At 47.2% G+C, this 18,910-nt stretch overlaps 1 protein-coding gene across 6 annotated transcripts in view; it reads right to left on the bottom strand.

Annotated features, from left to right (window-relative positions):
* LOC132530597 (E3 ubiquitin-protein ligase parkin) overlaps nt 1–18,910 on the bottom strand; it is a 1,420,256-nt gene that overhangs the window by 165,006 nt on the left and 1,236,340 nt on the right. For all 6 annotated transcript variants that reach the window (XR_009543830.1, XR_009543829.1, XM_060167843.1 and 3 more), the window contains exon 10: nt 17,471–17,554. Coding sequence is in view for 4 of the 6 variants with exons in the window: in XM_060167843.1 (XP_060023826.1) it covers nt 17,471–17,554 (84 nt within the window). In the remaining 2 variants the exon portion in view is untranslated. The remainder of the gene's footprint in view (nt 1–17,470; nt 17,555–18,910) is intronic.

Genomic DNA, 18,910 nt, shown 5'->3' with positions numbered 1-18,910 from the left:
TGTAGGAGTTTGTATAAACCGAAAAGACTGCTGACGTCTCCTTTAAAAAACACAGGTAAACCGAAGCAAAGCGCCCCCACAGAGGCTTTAAAATTTGTGCCTAGGAGACCCTGTTAATACGTATGCAAGTTAGAACAACTTGAGAGACTGTTCGCGTTCATGTCATCTTTCCTGCTTTAGGAAGCTTATTTGTGACATCTGTTTAGTCAATAATCAGACAAGTATATCCTAATTCTAAAAGTCACTTTAAATCTATTTTCCAAAAAGGATCAGATTGCCATGAATCCCTGAAAACAGCTGGCTTAATTCAGATTGTGAATGCTTTCAGGTGAATGTCGACTTTGAAATGTTCACCTTTATCATCAAAATTGCATGCCCAGACAGCACTCACTTGCCACATCCTTACTGAAAACTCCCACCTCCACAGAAAGTAGCGGGTCCCAACTTCCCCAGAGTCACAGCACGGTCAGGTGTTCTGGTCCAAGACCCCTGCTTGTGAGCAGCGCGACCCCTGCTGGTGAGTCGGACCACCGCATTCCCCTTTCAGGCCCGAAGATTCTTGAAACTATTATTACTCTCTCTTTTCGGGGGAGTATATGTATTTATATAGTATTAATTTATATAATAAACATATACCAGAAATAACTACTCTGTATATCTTTATCTCTATGTGTATTTAGAAAGAAATCACTTAAGTGCTAGGATGTAACGGAGCGTCTGGCCGGGGCTGCACTCTCTGCACTAAGTTCCCAACTTCCCGGGCCACGCTCTCAAATTCAGTTTGGAAGAATATACTTGATGATGGCATTAACAGTGGTGATTTCTGTTCTTAGTGCAATGGGTGGTACCAAGCACCACTTGGATCGCCACTTAGACCTTATATAGTCCTGCCCCATGGGACCTCGACTGCTTCGCAGAGAGGAAGGAAAGTAAATAAATAACGTCTATTAGCATATTTTAAGCTTGATGGGGAAATGGGACAACATAAATATTAAGATTATTAATAGGACATATATACACTACCAAACGTAAAATAGATAGCTAGTGGGAAGCAGCCGCATAGCACGGGGAGATCAGCTCGGTGCTTTGTGACCACCTAGGGGGTGGGATAGGGAGGGTGGGAGGGAGGGAGACACAAGAGGGAAGAGCTATGGGAACATATGTATATGTATAACTGATTCACTTTGTTATAAAGCAGAAACTAACACACCATTGTAAAGCAATTATACTCCAATAAAGATGTTAAAAATAGATTATTAATAGGTATCATTTAATGGGAATTTTAAAGTTCTTTGTGTTCAGCTATTATCACACATTGACAAATGGGAAAAACTGCACTTGAGCGAGGAAGATAAGCTAAGTTGTATCCTGGATGATGGAGATCGCTAGTTCATGGCTTGCTCAGGTCGGTAATGACTAAAATTATCAATGTAGAAAGGATTCTGAATGTGGAAGCATCACTAATGCACAGAGGAAGCCAGAGCAGAGAACAAGCTTGTCCTTTGTGTAAAGTGTAGATACTCTGGTACAAAGCTGACCGTTATTCTTTGCTAGAGCTAGCACAGAAATCCCTTCATTCAGCAAATATGTGCTGGACGCCTGTGATGTGCCAGGCACCGTTCTAGGTACCAGGGCTATGCAAACAAAAGAGATGATCAACAAACAACCAACGAAAAAAACCTGCCTTGTAGCGCTTACAAGTTAGCAGAACAGTGGTTCTTAGCCTGTGGCTTGCATTAGTACCACCTGGAGGCCTTGTTCAAACACAAATTGCTGTAGATCTCTCCCACCCCCACCCCACCCCACCCCGCCCCCCGAGCTCGCCAACAGCCTCCTCCCAGTTTCTGGATCAGTAGGTCTTGACATGTTCCTGGGTGATGCCCAAGCAGCTGGTCTGTGGACTACCTTGTGAGAAGTAGCAGAACATCTGCATACAGTGCAGTCAACACAGATACAAGGGATTGTGTGTGTGTGCTAGAGCACACGTTGTCTTGAATGTGGACGTCGAATCTCTGCAGCCTGATGTAATCGTGTGGGGTGTGTGTGTGCTGGAATGAGGATGGATGAGGAAAGAACCACCTTGTTTACTGCACACTGTAAACACTGCACACAGGCTCCACACTAGGCGTAATGCATGCATTGTTCATTAAATCCTTTTGAATTTACGACATCATATTACAGATGAAGAAAGCAAGGCTTGGAGAGGTTACATAATTCACTTAATGATGACCACAGTTCATGTATCAGTTAGGGTTCTCTAGAGAGACAGAACCAGTAGGATACATATGTATGTATAAAATATGTGGATTTACTTTAAGGAATTGGCTCATGGGATCGTGGGAACTGGCAAGTTCAAAATCTGTAGGGCAGGCTGGAGACAGGTGGAGTGTCTATGTTACAGCCAGGAGGCTGAATTCCTTCTCATCTGGGAAATCTCAGTCTTTGCTCTTAAGGCCTTCAGGTGATTAGAGGAGGCCCACCTACATCACAGGTCATCTCCTTTACTTAAAGTCAGCTAACTGATGGTAGGTGTTGACCACATCTACAGAATACCATCCCAGCAGCACGGAGACTAGCGTTTGACAAAAAAAACCGTGCAACATAGCTTAACCAAGCTGACACACAAAAATCAACCATTACAGCTAGTCACGGCCGAGACTCACTTTCAACACCAGATCAGTCTGACTTCAAAACCGTCCTGCCTGACCACGGATTCCTCATAGGATAGGGATGATCATATAAGAGATGTACACTGAGTTCTGGCTGAAAGAAATTAAAGGTAAACTTGGAAAGCAACAGCAATAAATTAAAATGTGCTGACCCTTCACGCATGTGTTCGGCAACTGCTTCATTTGATAAGAGGTGATCAGGGAGAGCAGATGAATTATTTTCCCCACAATTGGTCTACAAGCTCTCCTGTCCTGCAGATGGCAATATATAAATACATATATTCCCCCCCCATTTCAAATCAATCAGTGAATAAAGGATTCATTGAAGGCAGGATCCAGCTCTTAGTTTTTCAAGTCTGTACTTCATTCAGAAATGCTGTGCCTGTCTTGATTCTCCTGCCCCTGCTGTCAACTGAAAGCAGTGAACACTCCTTTTTCCCCAGGTCACTTCACTTGTGGCCACCATTTCTTAAAAAATATATGATTCCCCTAAGGATTTAGCGCCATCTGGTGGCTGAGAGGAGCTCTGCAGGTATTTCCCCTCTTCCTGCTCGAGGAGGAAATGCAGGGAATCTCCAGGGCATGTCTTCTTGGGGGGAGATGAAACAGTCTCCGGTGTGTGTGTGTCTGTGGTGAGTGGGTATCTGTGATGCGTATGGTGAGTGTGTATGTGAGGTGTGTGTGTTTGGTGTGTGATGTACGTATGTGTTGTGTGTGTGGTGAGTGTTTATGTGGGGTGGGGTGTGTATGGGGCATGGGTGTGTGGTCTGTGTTGCGTATACACATGCAGATATACCACATATGTGTGTGTATGCGATATACGTGTGTTGAATATATTGTGTGGTGTGTGTGGGGGGGGATATATGTCTGTGGTAACAAGTTTCTGTAAAAATACTTTCCACGTGATGGCATTGTTCCAACAGCTGCTCCTGAGTCTGGGACGCAGGGTCTGGACAAGCGGGTCAGGTGAGGGCTGTGCTTTCAGGCCTCCTCTAGCGAGCCGGCCAGGACTCCTCAACCCGCGTGGATCCAGAGGGCTCGGGGCAGCTCCACGTGAGCTCCCCACGCGGGGAGGCAGCCGAGGCGGGGACTCTGGCCTGGTGTCTGCGAGGAGGGCTGAGCTCCGGCTGGGACCGGGGAGATCGTGTCCTTCAGTGTGGACACCAGGCTGCGTGGAACTTCTGGGGCTGGGGAGGCGTCTAGAAACCCCCGAGGGAGAGAGGCTGAAGCCCCAGGCAGCGCTGCGGGCAGCCCAGTTTCTCTCTCTCCACTGATGGCCCCAGAGAAGAGAACAACTGCTGGAGGACAGGAGGGGCTGTCGGAGAGACGGAGCCCTGGGCCTGCGTGGTAAGAGTTTGATGTGTGAATGAGTGAGTGTGAGTGTGTGTGAGAGTGAGTGTGTGTATGTGAGTGTGAGTGTGTGAATGTGTTTGTGTGTTGTGTGTGTGTGTGTCCACACGCTGAAGTGTGCCTGTTTGTTTTTCAATGTTGTCTTTCATCTTCTCTCTCTAGTGCCTGACATTTTTAGCATTCAGCCTTAAAAATACCCAAACCTCAAAGCTGTACCATTCTGCAGCACTTCACAAGGCATAAAATCCTTCACATACATTCTCTTTCCATTGTTTGTAGACCTTACTGGCCCAGTGTGGCAGGTGAGGAAAAACGCTGTAAGAATTGAGAAACTTGCCCGGAAGTGGAGGAGATCATAGCCTGTCCTGAGCAGTAGCCCAGGGCCATTTCTGCTCCCCCGGGGCCAACAGACCAAGTGCTTGGGGAAGGCACTACAGAAGCTCCGGTGTTGTCTTCTGCACCCGTTCTCCTCCTTCCTACTGAATGACAGGCGGACGATGCGCCTGGGCTCTAGCACCATCACTACGTGTCTGCACGTCTGCCACCCTACACATCCGGGGTCAAGAATCTGAGCGAAGTGCACTGATAAAGCTGCATTACTTAAACCAACAGGCGATTCAGGAGCTACACTCCCAAGTAACTGTGGACCTAAACCTCTGGGGATAATAAATTCCCCCGTCTCCCGATTCTGGGGCTGCACCTGTGTGAACAGCAGTAAATGGCCAGGAGATAAGTCTGCAGTGAGTCAGCCAACACACCCAGGAATCCAGTCCTCCTGGGCCATCGCTGCTTTGCTCTCCTTCTCCAGGGCAGGCATGTCCCTCAGCCTCCGGTGGTAGAACCGGGGAGGTTGAGGTAGGGGTCCTGGGTGACGGGCGATCAATTGGAGATGATTAATCGGTGTCTTTATCGGCCAAGGCATCCCTCTGAGGTGGTCTACGCATCTATTCCTTTACCCGCCGAGCACCTCTGCTGAGATGTCCAGAGTGAACTCGTCATCTCTCCCCGAGCACCTTGCTTCTGTCCCTGTGTTTCCTCTCCCAGTGAATGGCACTGTTACCCACCCAAGTTCACCCAAGGTGGAAATTGGAGCATTGACATTAACTCATTACTGCTCTCATCCTGTCCTCTAATTCATTGCCAAGGTCTGGAACCTACCTCAGACCCACCACCCCTCTGTATCCCCGCTGCCCTTGTCAGCACCCCGATGAGTCTCTAGTCTTGACTCTGCTGGTGATCCTTAGCGCACCGCAGCCCTGCCCCACCTTGGGCACTCGTTTCCCCAGCTGCGGGTAATTTGGGCTGCATCTCTGCTGAGATGCTACACAGGACTTTCCCTAAGTCAAAGCACTGCCTCATTCCTTGTGGAGGTGGGGACAACGCACACCCAATGACCAGCTGACGTACGGATGGACGGGGGCTAAAGTTCAGCCTCCAGCCCCGCACGCAGGGTGAGACAACTCTCAAGAGCCGCCCCGCCTCTAGCTCCCCTCATCTCCCGCTGTAACGGCATCGCTTCAGCTTCTCCCTCCGCTCTGTCCTGCTTCCCTCTCCTCCTAAGGTGTCATTCCTGACAGCACGCCCGCAGACACCCCCTGTCTGCCAGACTCAGAGGCGGTTTCCCTGGGAACGTGACCTACGACAGCTGGTACCAGGAGTGGTCCTAGGACGCAGACCATACGATGGGGCAGGGGACAGCGTTGAACACTTGCCAGCTGGCTGCCAGAGAAGAGGCCATTCCCTGTGGGACACGAGCCCTGGAAGCTTTGAGTGGTGTCAGAGCTGCGAAGGGCTGTGCCCTGGGTTGGCTCCAGTGCAAGCAGTCCTGTCTCTGGGGCCATACACATAGGCAGACCCCACAGTATTCAAGGTGTGTGTGGTGGGAAAAGATGTCGCACGGAGTTTATTGCAAGCCAGTAAGAGAATCACAATGGCAATGTCTAGAGTCCTGAGCGGCGCTGTTTGGAAAAAGCTCCCAGCGTGCTCCTGAGCCCCACGCAGCTGGAGCGTCAGCTGCAATCCTTCACGGGAGGAAGGTGGCGCATCCAGGATGAGGACGAAGAAGACAAGGAGGTCTGCATAAAAGGCACGAGGTCTGCATAAAAGGCACGTGGATAGAACTGTGAGAGCGGGCATGAAATACACAGCATATTAACGCCCACAGGAGAGCATCGGCCACAGAAAGGGGCCTTCGACGAGTAAGTAGAATGATCCAGCCTGTTGACGTCAGCCAGCCACACCAGTGCTCGTCAATGGGCTCCTGAACGGAGCAATCATGGGGGCAAGATGGCAGCTCTGCTCGGATCCTATAGCTTCGGCTTTCACTTGCCAAGTCTGAGGTAGCTACTGCCACTGCCAGTGTCCAACGTGCCGGCAACATTAGGTCCCTAGTACGGCACATCCTTCAAGGAGGGTAATCTGCCTGCGGATGTCAAGTTGATTATATTTTTACCGGGAGAGGTAAAAATCCCATCTTGACAGGAACTGACTCCTATTCTAGGTATGGGTTTGCCTTTCTTGACAACAGAGCCTCAGACAGAACCACCATCTGAAGGCTTACGGGATCTTGTATAACATCACACTGGACTAAGGAAACCCACTTTCTAGCAAAGGGCGTGTTACAGAGGGCACATGACCATAGTGCACACTGGTCCTGTCACGTATCCTATCACCCAGAAGCTGCTGATCTGACCTAGTGATCGGCCTGCCTTTCAGGATGTAGCTGGAGCTCCTATATCTCCAGCAGTAAGTGGAGATGAGGTGCTATTCTTTTATTTTTTAAAATGTTATTATTATTTTTTAACATTATTGGAGTATAATTGCTTTACAATGGTGTCTTAGTTTCTTCTGTATAGCAAAGTGAATCAGCTATATGTATACATATGTCCCCATATCCCCTCCCTCTTGTGTCTCCCTCCCACCCTGAGGTGCTAGATTTACACTCTAAATAAAAAGCCACAGTACGATACCGTGTCTCCAGTAGGTAGAATACGATGGTGGGAGTAGGAATGTAAGCCCCACTTATTATTACTCTCAGTGACCCACCTGGGAATCTGTGCTCTACCTGGGCAACTTGGAGCCTTAAGATACAGAGGCTCTGGTTTCCACAGGGAAGAGGCTTCTACCAGGGAACACACCAAGAATTCTATTAAACTTAAAGCTACAGCTGCCATTTGGTCACCTTATGTGTTTACCCAGAGGCTGGCAGGCAAGGAAAGGAGTCACCTTTCTGGCAGGGATAAGTGACCATTAGGAAAAGGTAGGGCTGCAGCTATGGAATGGAGGGAGGAGGAATACGGTTGGCACCGCTGTGGCATCCCTTGGTGCTCTCCTGCCCAATCGGGATAGCAAATGGTCACGCTCAGTAGTCATGGCTTTAGAAAGGCAGGTAAGCAGGGGTTTGGACCCATCAGGGATAACCTAGAGGTGCTTGCCTGAGGGTGAGGGCGAAACAGTCACAACCCGCAGCCCAGCTGCAGGGGTGTGAGCTGTAGTTCAGCCCGCTTACTTCCCTCTTGCAAACCTCCGTGGTCTCTTCCTCATTCTCTCAGCAGTGCAAGGGGAGGACTGTAGTGAGTGCTGTGAAACTGGCCAGAGCAACTATTTCCCCGGCCGCTGGGTATGTTGGCAACACACAGCTCTCGGCTAAGTCTCTATCCAGGACTTGCCCTCAGCTGAAGCAGGCGGCTTCTTCCCCCAAGGTCCTGCTCCCTCCTGGGTCGGGGGAGCTCACAGCCAAAGACTGGTCTATGTGAGGGGGTGTAAACTCCTGCCCTCCTGCCCCCCTTGATGCAGAGCAAATCTGAAGGACCATCCTAGCCCCAGAGCTCCTTACAGGACTGGCTGAGGCCCCTGCTGCAGCTGTACCGCAGCTCACCCCCTCCCTTTGCCGTCACCCTGCACAGAGCTAGTCCCCAAAGTGCCCTCCCGTACCTGCACTCAAACCTCAAGGGTCTCAGAGTTGGCTTCCTAAAAACACGACCTATTACGATTCCCTCCTGTTTTTCCTATGACAGCTGGTGATCTTTCAAAAACATCAATCTGATGATGTCAATCTCATTAAAATCCTTTAATGCCTTCTCACTGCCCTTAACTCTAACCTCCGTAACCTGACTCATAAGACTTTATTTGCTGAGCGCTGCCTACTATGGCTACTGCCACCAACACTTACACAACAGTCACACTGAGCTTCCCTCGTTTCTCTGAGTATGCCATTCTCTTTCATCTCTAGAACTCTGCATATCTTGTCCTTCTGCCTGAAGTGCCCTTCGTGCCATCCTCGCCTGGACAGTTCATTTTTTAGGCATTGGATTTCATTTCTTCCTGTGAACAGTTCTTTAAATCTCTTAGAAGCCTGGATGTCATAGCTTCCTGAGCGTCCCCTTTTGTGGCTGTTGGCACGTAAATATTTTAATTACTTGTTAAGATGTTTTTCTGTGTCACTAGATTATCAACCTCATGAGATCAGACGCCGGTCTATGTTTAATGCTGTATCCAAAATACCGAGTACTGTGCATGGTGCATACTAGGTACTTTATACATGTTTACTGAATCTCTCTATTTTCCTTCTTTTAATTGATTATAAGAAATTCAGACTTAGCAGAAATAAGGTTCAAAGTCATGGAACGCAGAGTCTGCAGACACAATTCCACCTATGGATAGATGTTCACATTTTTTTTTAAGTTAGTTCTTGACCTTTAAAAATAAGGATATTTAACATGAACACATGGATTTCAAGCTACTCAAACCTTAAAAAATCAGTTGGGGAGATCTGATGACATGGGTCCCTCATCTCTGCCTGGTAACAACTGACCTGAGGGGCGCAGCCGTGTGGCACTGACAAGCTATGCGCACCCTGGCCTGGCACAGACTCCATCGCGGTCCGTGTGTAACTGTTCTTGCAGGCTAGTGCTTTGATGTGCTATTCTGCTGCTGTTCTCTTTGTTGAAATAGGAAAGTTAGACGAAAAGTGTACTGTATCTTTACACTCAAAACATTGAAAGGCCTGTGAGCTTAATCCAGCCTACTCGGCTTGTTTATATTACTGGTGCCTGTTAGCATTTAAGTTTGCCACCCTGGGACAGCCAGCATTAACCTGCATATCTCCCTTTTTCAAAATGCAGAGTGACACCAGTAGGCACTATTGATCTGGTGATGATCAACTCTCTGGCTCCTGGCAGGTCACTCTCCCTCCTCCTACCTTGCCTGTCATCTAAATCTACTGCAAAAAGTTGTAATGAGGCTCAACATGTGATGGCGTATTTGAAAGTGCTTTGTAACCAAGTACTACACAAGGGTAAATTATGATTATCTTTCCCTGGGCAAAATGGTGGTTTTATTCTTCTAATTTAGGAGGCTGAAGGAGGGAGCAGTGGTTTATTGTGGGAATCTTATTTTCTCTTATGAATCAAAAGATTACTGACACAGGGACTTCCCTGGTGGCGCAGTGGTTAAGAATCCGCCTGCCAGTGCAGGGAACACGGGTTCGACGCCTGGTCCGGGAAGATCCCACATGCCGAGGAGCAACTAAGTACGCAAGCCACAACTACTGAGCCCACGTGCCATAACTACTGAAGCCTGTTTACCTAGACTAGAGCCCGTGCTCCGCAACAAGAGAAGCCACGGCAATGAAGAGTAGCCCCCGCTAAGCCCTGGGGGGATAGCCATGGTGAGTGCTTGTGCGTCTGTTAAGAATCACTTCTTTGTTTGCTACAGTCTTACGGGTCTCATGGACACAAGCCCTGTTGGTTTTCAGAGCTAGCTGTTTTGGGAGCCAGGCCTTCTGGTGGGAATCTTAACAGCTGGGGCCCTAGATGTGAGGTCCAAACCCTTTGCGCCTCTAGGAGAAGTTGAGAGTTGGGGTTCCTGTTTCAAGGTGGCTATTTTCTCTGGTGTATAGGAGTCAGTCAGCTAATCTCTGGATCCCTGTGGCTGTACAGCGTATAGCCGTACAGGCATACCTCATTTTATTGTGCTTCCCTTTGTTGCACTTCACAGACACTGTGCTTTCTACAGATTGAAGGTTTGTGGCAACTGTGCCTCAAGCAAGTCTGTCAGCGCCGCTTTCCCAATAGCACTGGCTCACTTCGTGTCTTTGTGTCACTTTTTGTCACACATTTTGTCACATTTGTCACACATTTTGTCACATTTGTCCCACAGTAATTCAAACTTTTCCATCATTAGTGTATTTATCACGGTGATCTGTGATCAGTGACCTTTGATGTTACTATTGTAACTTTTCTGAGGCCCCATGAACCGCGCCCATATAAGACTCCCAACTTAAGCGATAAATGTTGTGTGTGCTCTGACTGCTCCACAGACCAGGCACTCCCCTGTGTCTCTCCCCCTCTCCTTGGGCCTCCTTATTCCCTGAGACACAACAATACTGAAATCAGGCCAATTAATAACCCTACAGTGTCCTCTAAGTGTTCAAATGAAAGGAAGTGTTGTAAGTCTCGCTTTAAATCAAAAGCTAGAAGTGGTTAAGCTCAGTGAGGAAGGCGTGTCCAAGGCCGACACAGGCCGAAAGCCAGGCCTCTTGCACCAAACGTTTAGTCAAGCTGTGAACGCAAAGGAAAAGCTCTTGAAGGAAATTTAAAGTGCTACTCCAGTGGACACATGAACGATAAGAAAGTGCAATAGCCTTATTGCTGATATGAAGAAAGTTTGAGGGGTCTGGACAGATTAAATCAGCCACAACATTCCCTTAAACCAAAGCCTAATCCAGAGAAAGGCCCTGACTCTCTTCAGTTCTGTGAAGGCTGAGAGAGGTGAGGAAGCTGCAGAAGAAGTGTTTGAAGCTGGCAGAGGTTGGCTCATGAGGGTTAAGGAAACAAGCCGTCTCCATCACATCAGAGCACAAAGTGAAGCAGAAAGTGCTGATGGAGACGCTGCAGCAGGTTATCGAGAAGATCCAGCTGAGATAATTCATGCTACGCTGAACAGCAGATGAAATAGTCTCATCTTGGAAGAAGATGCCATCTAGGACTTTCAGAGTTAGAAGTCAATGCCTGGCTTCAAAGCGTCAAAGGACAGGCTGGCTTTCTTGTTAGGGGCGAATGCACCTGGCGACTTTATGTTGAATCTAATGCTCATTTACCGTTCCCCAAATCCTGGGACCCTTAAGAATTATGCTCAGTCTACTCTGCCTGTGCTCTGTAAACAGAATGACAAAGCCCGGATGACAGCACATCTGTTTACAACATAGTTTACTGAATATTTTAAGCCCATAGTTGAGACCTACTGCTCAGAAAAAAGGTTCCTTTCAAGATATTACTGCTCACTGACAATGTACCTGGTCACCCAAGAGCTCTGATGGAGAAGTACAGTGAGATTCATGTTGTTTTCATGCCTGCTGACACAACACCCATCTTGCAGTCCATGGATCAAAGAGTCATTTTGACTTTCAATTCTTATTATTTAAGAAATAGATTTCATAAGGCTATACCTGCCATAGATAGTGATTCCTCTGGTGGATCTTGGCAAAGTATATTGAAGACCTCTGGAAAGGATTCACCATTTCAGATGCCATGAAGAACATTCATGATTCATTGGAAGAGGTCAAAATATCAACATTAACAGGAGTTTGATTCCAACACTCATGGGTGACTTTGAGGGGTTCAAGACTTCAGTGAAGAAAATAACTGCAGATGTGGTGCAAATAGCAAGAGAACTAGAATTAGAAGTGGAGCCTGAAGATGTGACTGACTTGCTGCAGTCTCATAACACTTCATGGATAAGAACTTGCTTCTTAGGGATGAGCAAATAAAGTTGTTTCTTTTCTTCTTCTTGGCCGTGCGGCTTGCAGGATCTTTGTTCCCTGGCTGGCAGTGAAAGTGCCGAGGCCTAACCACTGGACCACCAGGGAATTCCCATAAAGTTGTTTCTGGAGGTGGAATTTCCTCCTGGTGAAGAAGCTGTGAAGATGGCTGAAGTGACAACAAATGATTTCGATTATTACCTAAACTGATTTGATAAAGCAGTGGCAGGATTTGAGAAGATTTAGTCCAATTTTTTTTTTCCTTTTTTTTTTGCGGTACGCGGGCCTCTCACTGTTGTGGCCTCTCCCGTTGCGGAGCACAGGCTCCGGACGCGCAGGCTCAGCGGCCATGGCTCACGGGCCCAGCCGCTCCGTGGCATGTGGGATCTTCCCGGACCGGGGCACGAACCCGTGTCCCCTGTATCGGCAGGCGGACTCTCAACCACTGCGCCACCAGGGAAGCCCCCATGTCACCATCTTGATCTACTCCTCCCCACGCATTCCTGTAGCGTGCTCTCCCAGCCTCACGGTGAGGATGGATGTATGGCGAGGAAAGAGGGAGCTGTCATTCATTCACTAACATTTAATGAGTGTCCCTACGTGCTAGGCACTGGGGGTTATAAAGACAAAACAGGTACAAACCTTGCACTAAGAAAGTTCAGAATTTTAGTGAAGATATAGGGAAACAACATTTCCATGTGAAGAATGTATAGCAGAGGTATGTGGTGTAGTCTGAGAGCTTGGAGGAGGTAGTGGGGTGGGCAGGCGGCCTCATGGAGGACCTGTCTTACGATCTGGGTCTTGGAGGTCGAGCAGACACCAGGCAGGCAGGGGTGGCACACTCCCGTTAGACACTGCGGATTTATTCATCAGAGAGAGCAGTCACTGTTCCCAAACTACTCTGATCAGGTGTAGCCAATGAGAATAATCTCCTTTGTGGTTCTGGACAACAGCATGAAAACTCTGGAGGTCTCTGTTGCCTTCTTGTGGAATAGGAGGAGTCATGTCAACTACTTAGAAGCCCTGGGAGAATGAATCAATTTATGTGGTTTACAAGAGCAAGTGTTTACTTATTAGAAAGCCTCCAGGGGGAATACGTGCAGGAGAACAACCCGGCTCCAGCAAGAAGCAGCAAATGGGGCTGGACTCTCATTAGCCCGTGACGCGAATGATCTTCTGTCACTGATTCCCCAAACCCCCAGCAGTTTCAACTGCAAGCTTGTTCAATATTTTAAAACCAATTTAAAACCAATTTTTGAGTTTGCTTTTTAAAAAAAAAGTTGCATTAATCAAAAAATGCATTAAGATTAGGGTCAAGCAGCTTAACTTATGGGAAAATCCTGATTGGGCCCTGGGAGACATGGGCTTGTCTGGCTGGATAATGTCAGAAACCGCTCAGCTTTAGAGCGAGAACAGTGGAGAGTAGCCACAGACGGCTGAAAGGAAAAACCTTACAAATGAATTGAATTGAAAGGAAATTTGAAGAAGGCTAATGCGGGCATTTTGATGTCTTAGCAAAATTCAGACACGAGGATGCACCTGAAGCCTTCCGTTCCAGGAAGGGAGGCTGCGATTAGACTTTTACTGTTAGGTGTGTGGAGTGCCACCCCTTCAAATATTTCAGTTAAGTGGGATTGCAGAGGTCATCCATTTGGAGATCACTGCTGTTTGGGAGAAATGTAGGGAACAGAAAATAAACTGGCTCTATGAAAATAAAAATCCTTCATTCTCTTGCCAAACAGAATTGGCTCTTTCAGGTTGATGAAATAGCTTGTTGGGTTCATCCTTCTCCGTGTCCAAGAGTAGCTCTTGTTGAAATGAGGAAACCAGAGACGTGGTAAACCAGTCCATAGAGGATATACTGGTTATTCTGTGTTCTTTTCTCTCCTCTGCTCTGTGTGAGGAAGGAAGTGGAAGGCTGAATCCGGTGGGCTGTGTCCCTTGGGTCCCTTAGGGCTGGCTTTCAGTTGGGTGTGGCCAATGGGAGACATTTGCAAGAGACCAGAGGGTGAGCGGGAGAAGTCAAGGTGTTGGTCCTCACTCCCCTCCGGCTTTGGGTCTACTTCTGGCAACGCTGGACTCTCCACAATTACACCTCCTGTCAGAGCTCCTCCATGGTTCCAGCTCTTGAGGTTGGTCCCCGTGTTACGCCATTTCCTCCTCTTGTCCCTTCAGGCCTGGCGCAGTCATGGTTCCCCCATGCTGGACTCCTAGGCCCTCCACATCGATTTTGGTTCTTGCGACCCTTCCCCACAACTGTAGGTCATCCACGACCCCTCAGTTACAGTCTCTTCTGAGGACCCTGAATGGATCAGAGATTTAGGAAAAAATGGCAGCAAAACCCCCAAACGCTAGTTGCCTTCTGTTCTCAGGCGGTAGTGAACCAGCAGACTTTTCCAGTTTGGCGGGTCCATTCGCTTTGTTTTCAAATAAGAGAACTGTGAGGCTGGTGCAGTTATCCGAGCTCTAGGCCGGAAGGAGGCTCATTTCAGAGAGGTCTTGTTGCAGGGCCGTCTCTTCCTGAATTCTCTCTTGGATAACCCTGTCTTGAATAAAGATTCCTCCTCTGAATTCCTATCATATTGTGTATGCAATTAGAAGCCTTGTGGCATCTAATAAAGTAACATAAACTCCATGAGAGCAGGGACTTAATCCCCAGAGCCTAGAAACAAGCCTAACCCACTACAGGTGTTTAATACTATTGAATGAATGAAATAATGTCTTTTTCTTTATAGATGCCACTGTGGAAAGGGAGTGTTGCCTGCCATTCCAGCAAAGAGCAAATGTTGCCCGAAATCAAGCCACTGGCCACTGCAGCTGCCCACACAGTAGACCTTGAGGGGAATTCAGGACGCAGAAAATCAGGAAACGTTCTGTGTTCTGGATACTGGCCCTAGGTAGTTAAGATGCATATCGAAGGAATAATTTCAGAGCCTGGACTCTTGTAGCTTCCCATACATAGAAAAGCACTAAAATCATTAACTTGAGAGGTCTGCTTTGTTTGATTAGCAGTAATCTTTTGATGTTTGACTACATGTTTTTTTTGTTGTTGTTTGTTTTTTTCCAGCACAAACTCCTATATATCCTGGCTCCTCCATTACCTCTTCAGAGCTGAGAGGCTGTCTCCCGGCTAGAGTCCTCAGTAAGGTCTTCAAATAAACTTAACTCACAACTTTTAGGTTGTGTGTTTTTCTTCAGTCGACACCACCATCACTTAACAAATATCCACTAAATGTCTGTGCACCAGATACTGTCTTGAGCCTGGGGATGTAGGGATGGACAGAACACAGGGTAGCTGGAGAGAATCTTGCCTCTGTACCTTTGTCCATTCAGTGCCCTCTGCTGGAATGTTCCCTGTCATCTCTACCCCACTGTTTTCTTGACAAACTGACCCACCCTCCATGACTTTCCTAGGGAAACACTGTACAAAGCTATATTCACTCAACTTTGTTTTAGCATATTATGATCATTATCTATTTTCCTGTAAGTCTCCCCTGTGGCTCCCCTCTGAAGATAAATGTACTTATCTACATTTCTTCAGAGTCTAGCAGGATGTCTGGCCAGTAGAAATGCTCGATTTAACACCTGCTGATTGATGGTGTGTGCAGACACAGGCCCCTTGATACTGGTCATCTGTACTCAAGGCCAGCTCTAACTCTCTTTCTCCCATATTTCTGAGTTTCTTTTCTTTTTTTAAATTTGGGCTACCTTAATCATTAACACCAAGGTTGGTTAGTTCCTCTTGAAAGAAGAATGAAGGGGATTATTGAGTGCGTCAGGCACTGGACAGCTTTAGGTTAAGCAACACTCTTCTTCACCTTACTGCTACTGTGTTTAAGTAAATAGATGTTAGGGGACCCCTTCTTGGAAGGCTTTGTCCAGGTCTATTGTCATATGAACATATGCGTATAAACTGCTGGATCACACCCATCTCCCACAGTAGCAGCCTTTGTTCTGGTCTAACCCTTCTGGCCCTGAGGCAAGGGGGCGGGTCTCAGGGTCATTATTATTCCTGACATCAGGACCCAGAGAGCTTGCATCTGAGTGCCCAGAGCTACAATAAGTCAACAGGAAGAGCGTGTGGCATAGAAATGCAGTTCAGCCCTAAATCTCTCAATGCTCAGGGTCAGTATTTTAGGAGCAGCTGAGAAGACCTGAATTCACTCATTATGTTTCTTTAGTTATGCTAATACTGAGTAAATACATCCACAGAATACCTTACAGGGATTCACTTCTTTATGCTCTCATTTTAGAGCATTCCGCGATACTTAAAATTCTCAACTGTGAAATTAAAATGTTCTGGAACTTCTCTGTCTATTTATGGGGTTCCTGTCAATAAAATGACTAAAGGATTTATCTGGGTAGATTTGGTGTCTATACCCTTGTTAACATCTCTATCAGGAGAAAAATAATGAGCAAATTCATCAACTGTGTTGAAGTTTTTACTCCTTTCCCCTAAGGTTTGGTTGATCATAATTAATAAATAAAAGAAAATATATTTGCATTTCCCTAAGCCTGATAGAGCACTTCAGAGAGTAAGGCTCAGTAAACATGTTCTTTACCTAATCAAGACTGAAATACAGTTTAGCACAGTCCATGATATTTTAAGCAGCTCTTTGCAGGAAACCCCTTTTCTCGTCAATTTAGCAAAGCTACATTGTAACTAACTTTTAAACCAGGCGCCCCCAAGCTCTGCTCATCTCTGGCCCTAGCACACCTATCAAATCTTTTGATCACACAATACCTTGCCTAACCTGTTGGTTCTTTCCATGGATCAAAGAAGCAGAAATGAAGAATACGTAACCCACGACCCGATCTCTTCCCTAGCTTCCCTTTCAGTAATCTCTTGAACAAACTCTGTGAGCAGACTGTGTGAACAAGATAGCATCCAAAGAAAGATCACAAGAAGTCAACAAGCCTGCATGCAGTGGGGGGGTGGGGGTGTGTGGGTGGGGGGTGTGTGGATGGGTGGGGGGGGGATGGTGACGACTCTAACCCCCCATCTCAATGATTAGCTGAGATTACTTCCCTTCTTCCCTTTAAAAACTTTCATGGCCAAGCAGACTCTTCAGACATGGTTTTCTGGGGACACGGAGTCTACCATCTACCCAGACAGCCGGCTTTCCGATTAAAAACGATTTTCCTTTCTACCAACAACTGCCTCTTGGGTATTGATTTTCCAGCGGTGAGCAGCTGGACCTGAGTTTGGTAACGATGTTGCTAAAAAAACAATGATATCCTTGCATCGTATAATACTGCAATACTTCTACCACTCCATTCATGGAGATAGTTTTCACCAAAGAGTTCAAACAAAGGCACTTTTGAAAAAAAATAATGTGAGGCTAGTATTGATTTCCCTGATGGAGAGGTTGCTGAATGGTTTTCTCTCTTTTCTAAAGACTCCTCTGATCATGCTAAGATACCTTATCCCTAATCCACTTACCTCTGGGGTAAAACTCTCATGGAAGTACCAACACACCACACATGGCCACTGGGAAGTCTACAGCTCGCCCGGAGGAAGGAAGTGGTTCTGGAGGGACTGATGGTGGGGAGTCCAGAGTCCCTTCACCATGGCTGTAGGCTACTAAGCTGGCCCTGATGTTTTCAGATTGGAACCTTCGATGGTCTCCAGGAAACAGCTCTCATCCCCATAGCCTGAGCCCTGCTTTGAGGAAGGAAGAGGGTACTCTACCTGAGTAACTGTTCCTGAGGCTTCAAACAGGGCGCTGCATTCACCTTCGTGGTACGGTTCCTTACAGTCCCGGCAAAAGACAAACTGCAGGAGAACACATGTGGGTTAGAGAGGGGCTTGCTGGTTGCATCTGGTCACATGTTTTTCTTTTCCAAGCTCATTCTATCCCTGCCTCTTACTTGGGTGATGGTTTGTGTGCCAAATTACTTTTTTTTTTTTTTTTTTTTTTTGCGGTACGCGGGCCTCTCACTGTTGTGGCCTCTCCCGCTGCGGAGCACAGGCTCCAGATGCGCAGGCTCAGCGGCCATGGCTCAGAGGCCCAGTCGCGCTGCGGCATGTGGGATCCTGCCGGACCGGGGTACAAACCCGTGTCCCCTGCATTGGCAGGCGGATTCTTAACCACTGCGCCACCAGGGAAGTCCCCAAGACATTTTTTCCCTTCACGTTGTCTCCACCACAGAAACAACTTCTCCTCTGTCCCCATGGTCAATTTCCTGTTTTAACACCTCATCTGAAGATCATTTTAATCTCAGGGCATAACAAGCAAGAAAGACAAGTATTTTATCAGGAAAAGGCCTCTTCTACAGCTATGTCACCATCTCTCTTCTCACCAGCACTTTCAGAGTGTTATAGCTTATTTCTTCTCACAGCAAAGAGAATGAGCCCACGTTTTGTGGGATATAAACTTTCCTTAAAGGTTCATGTTGGTGGGAGAGGGGGTATGTGTCAGGATGTCATTACACAAATCACCAAGACCACCAGGTTTTAATTTCTGACATTTTAATTTTCCCTGAACTGACAGCTAATCCGGTGAACAGTGAATGAATTGGACCCTAGAGTCCTTTCTTAAGGCTTTTTTTTTTTTTAATGTATCTGCTCATCTTTGGGTTCGTCTCAGACCCATCACTCTGTTCTTATGTTGAAAAACTGTGAACTGAATGGTTCAATCATTGAGAAGAGCTCACTGTGTGATTTCACCCCACTGCTTTTCATGGAAGCAAGTCTGATCTCTTGGTGTGACAGGGAAAATGTTTCACATCTTATTAGCTCGGGGATGAGATATAAAATCAGTTTCATGGTAGAGGAACACTCTGGAGGTTGATCAGTTTGTCAGAATAGATAGGACTTTCCTGACACAAAGACATTAAATTCCCTTTCATACCAGTACTACAAAGAATACACCATATATATATATAAAACAGAAAAGAAAGAGCCTATAAAAATTAAACCCTCAGGCTTCCCTGGTGGCACAGTGGTTGAGAGTCCGTCTGCCGATGCAGGGGACACGGGTTCGTGCCCCGGTCTGGGAGGATCCCACATGCCGCAGAGTGGCTGGGCCTGTGAGCCATGGCTGCTGAGCCTGCGCGTCTGGAGCCTGTGCTCCGCAGTGGGAGAGGCCACAACAGTGAGAGGCTCGCGAACCCCCCCCCCCAAAAAAAA

The sequence above is a fragment of the Lagenorhynchus albirostris genome, chromosome 12 (assembly GCF_949774975.1).
Source record: "Lagenorhynchus albirostris chromosome 12, mLagAlb1.1, whole genome shotgun sequence".
In the NCBI taxonomy this organism is placed as follows: Eukaryota; Metazoa; Chordata; class Mammalia; order Artiodactyla; family Delphinidae; genus Lagenorhynchus; species Lagenorhynchus albirostris.
The sequence above is the reverse complement of the archived record's forward strand: the minus strand, read 5'-3'. Positions and strand labels throughout refer to the sequence as shown.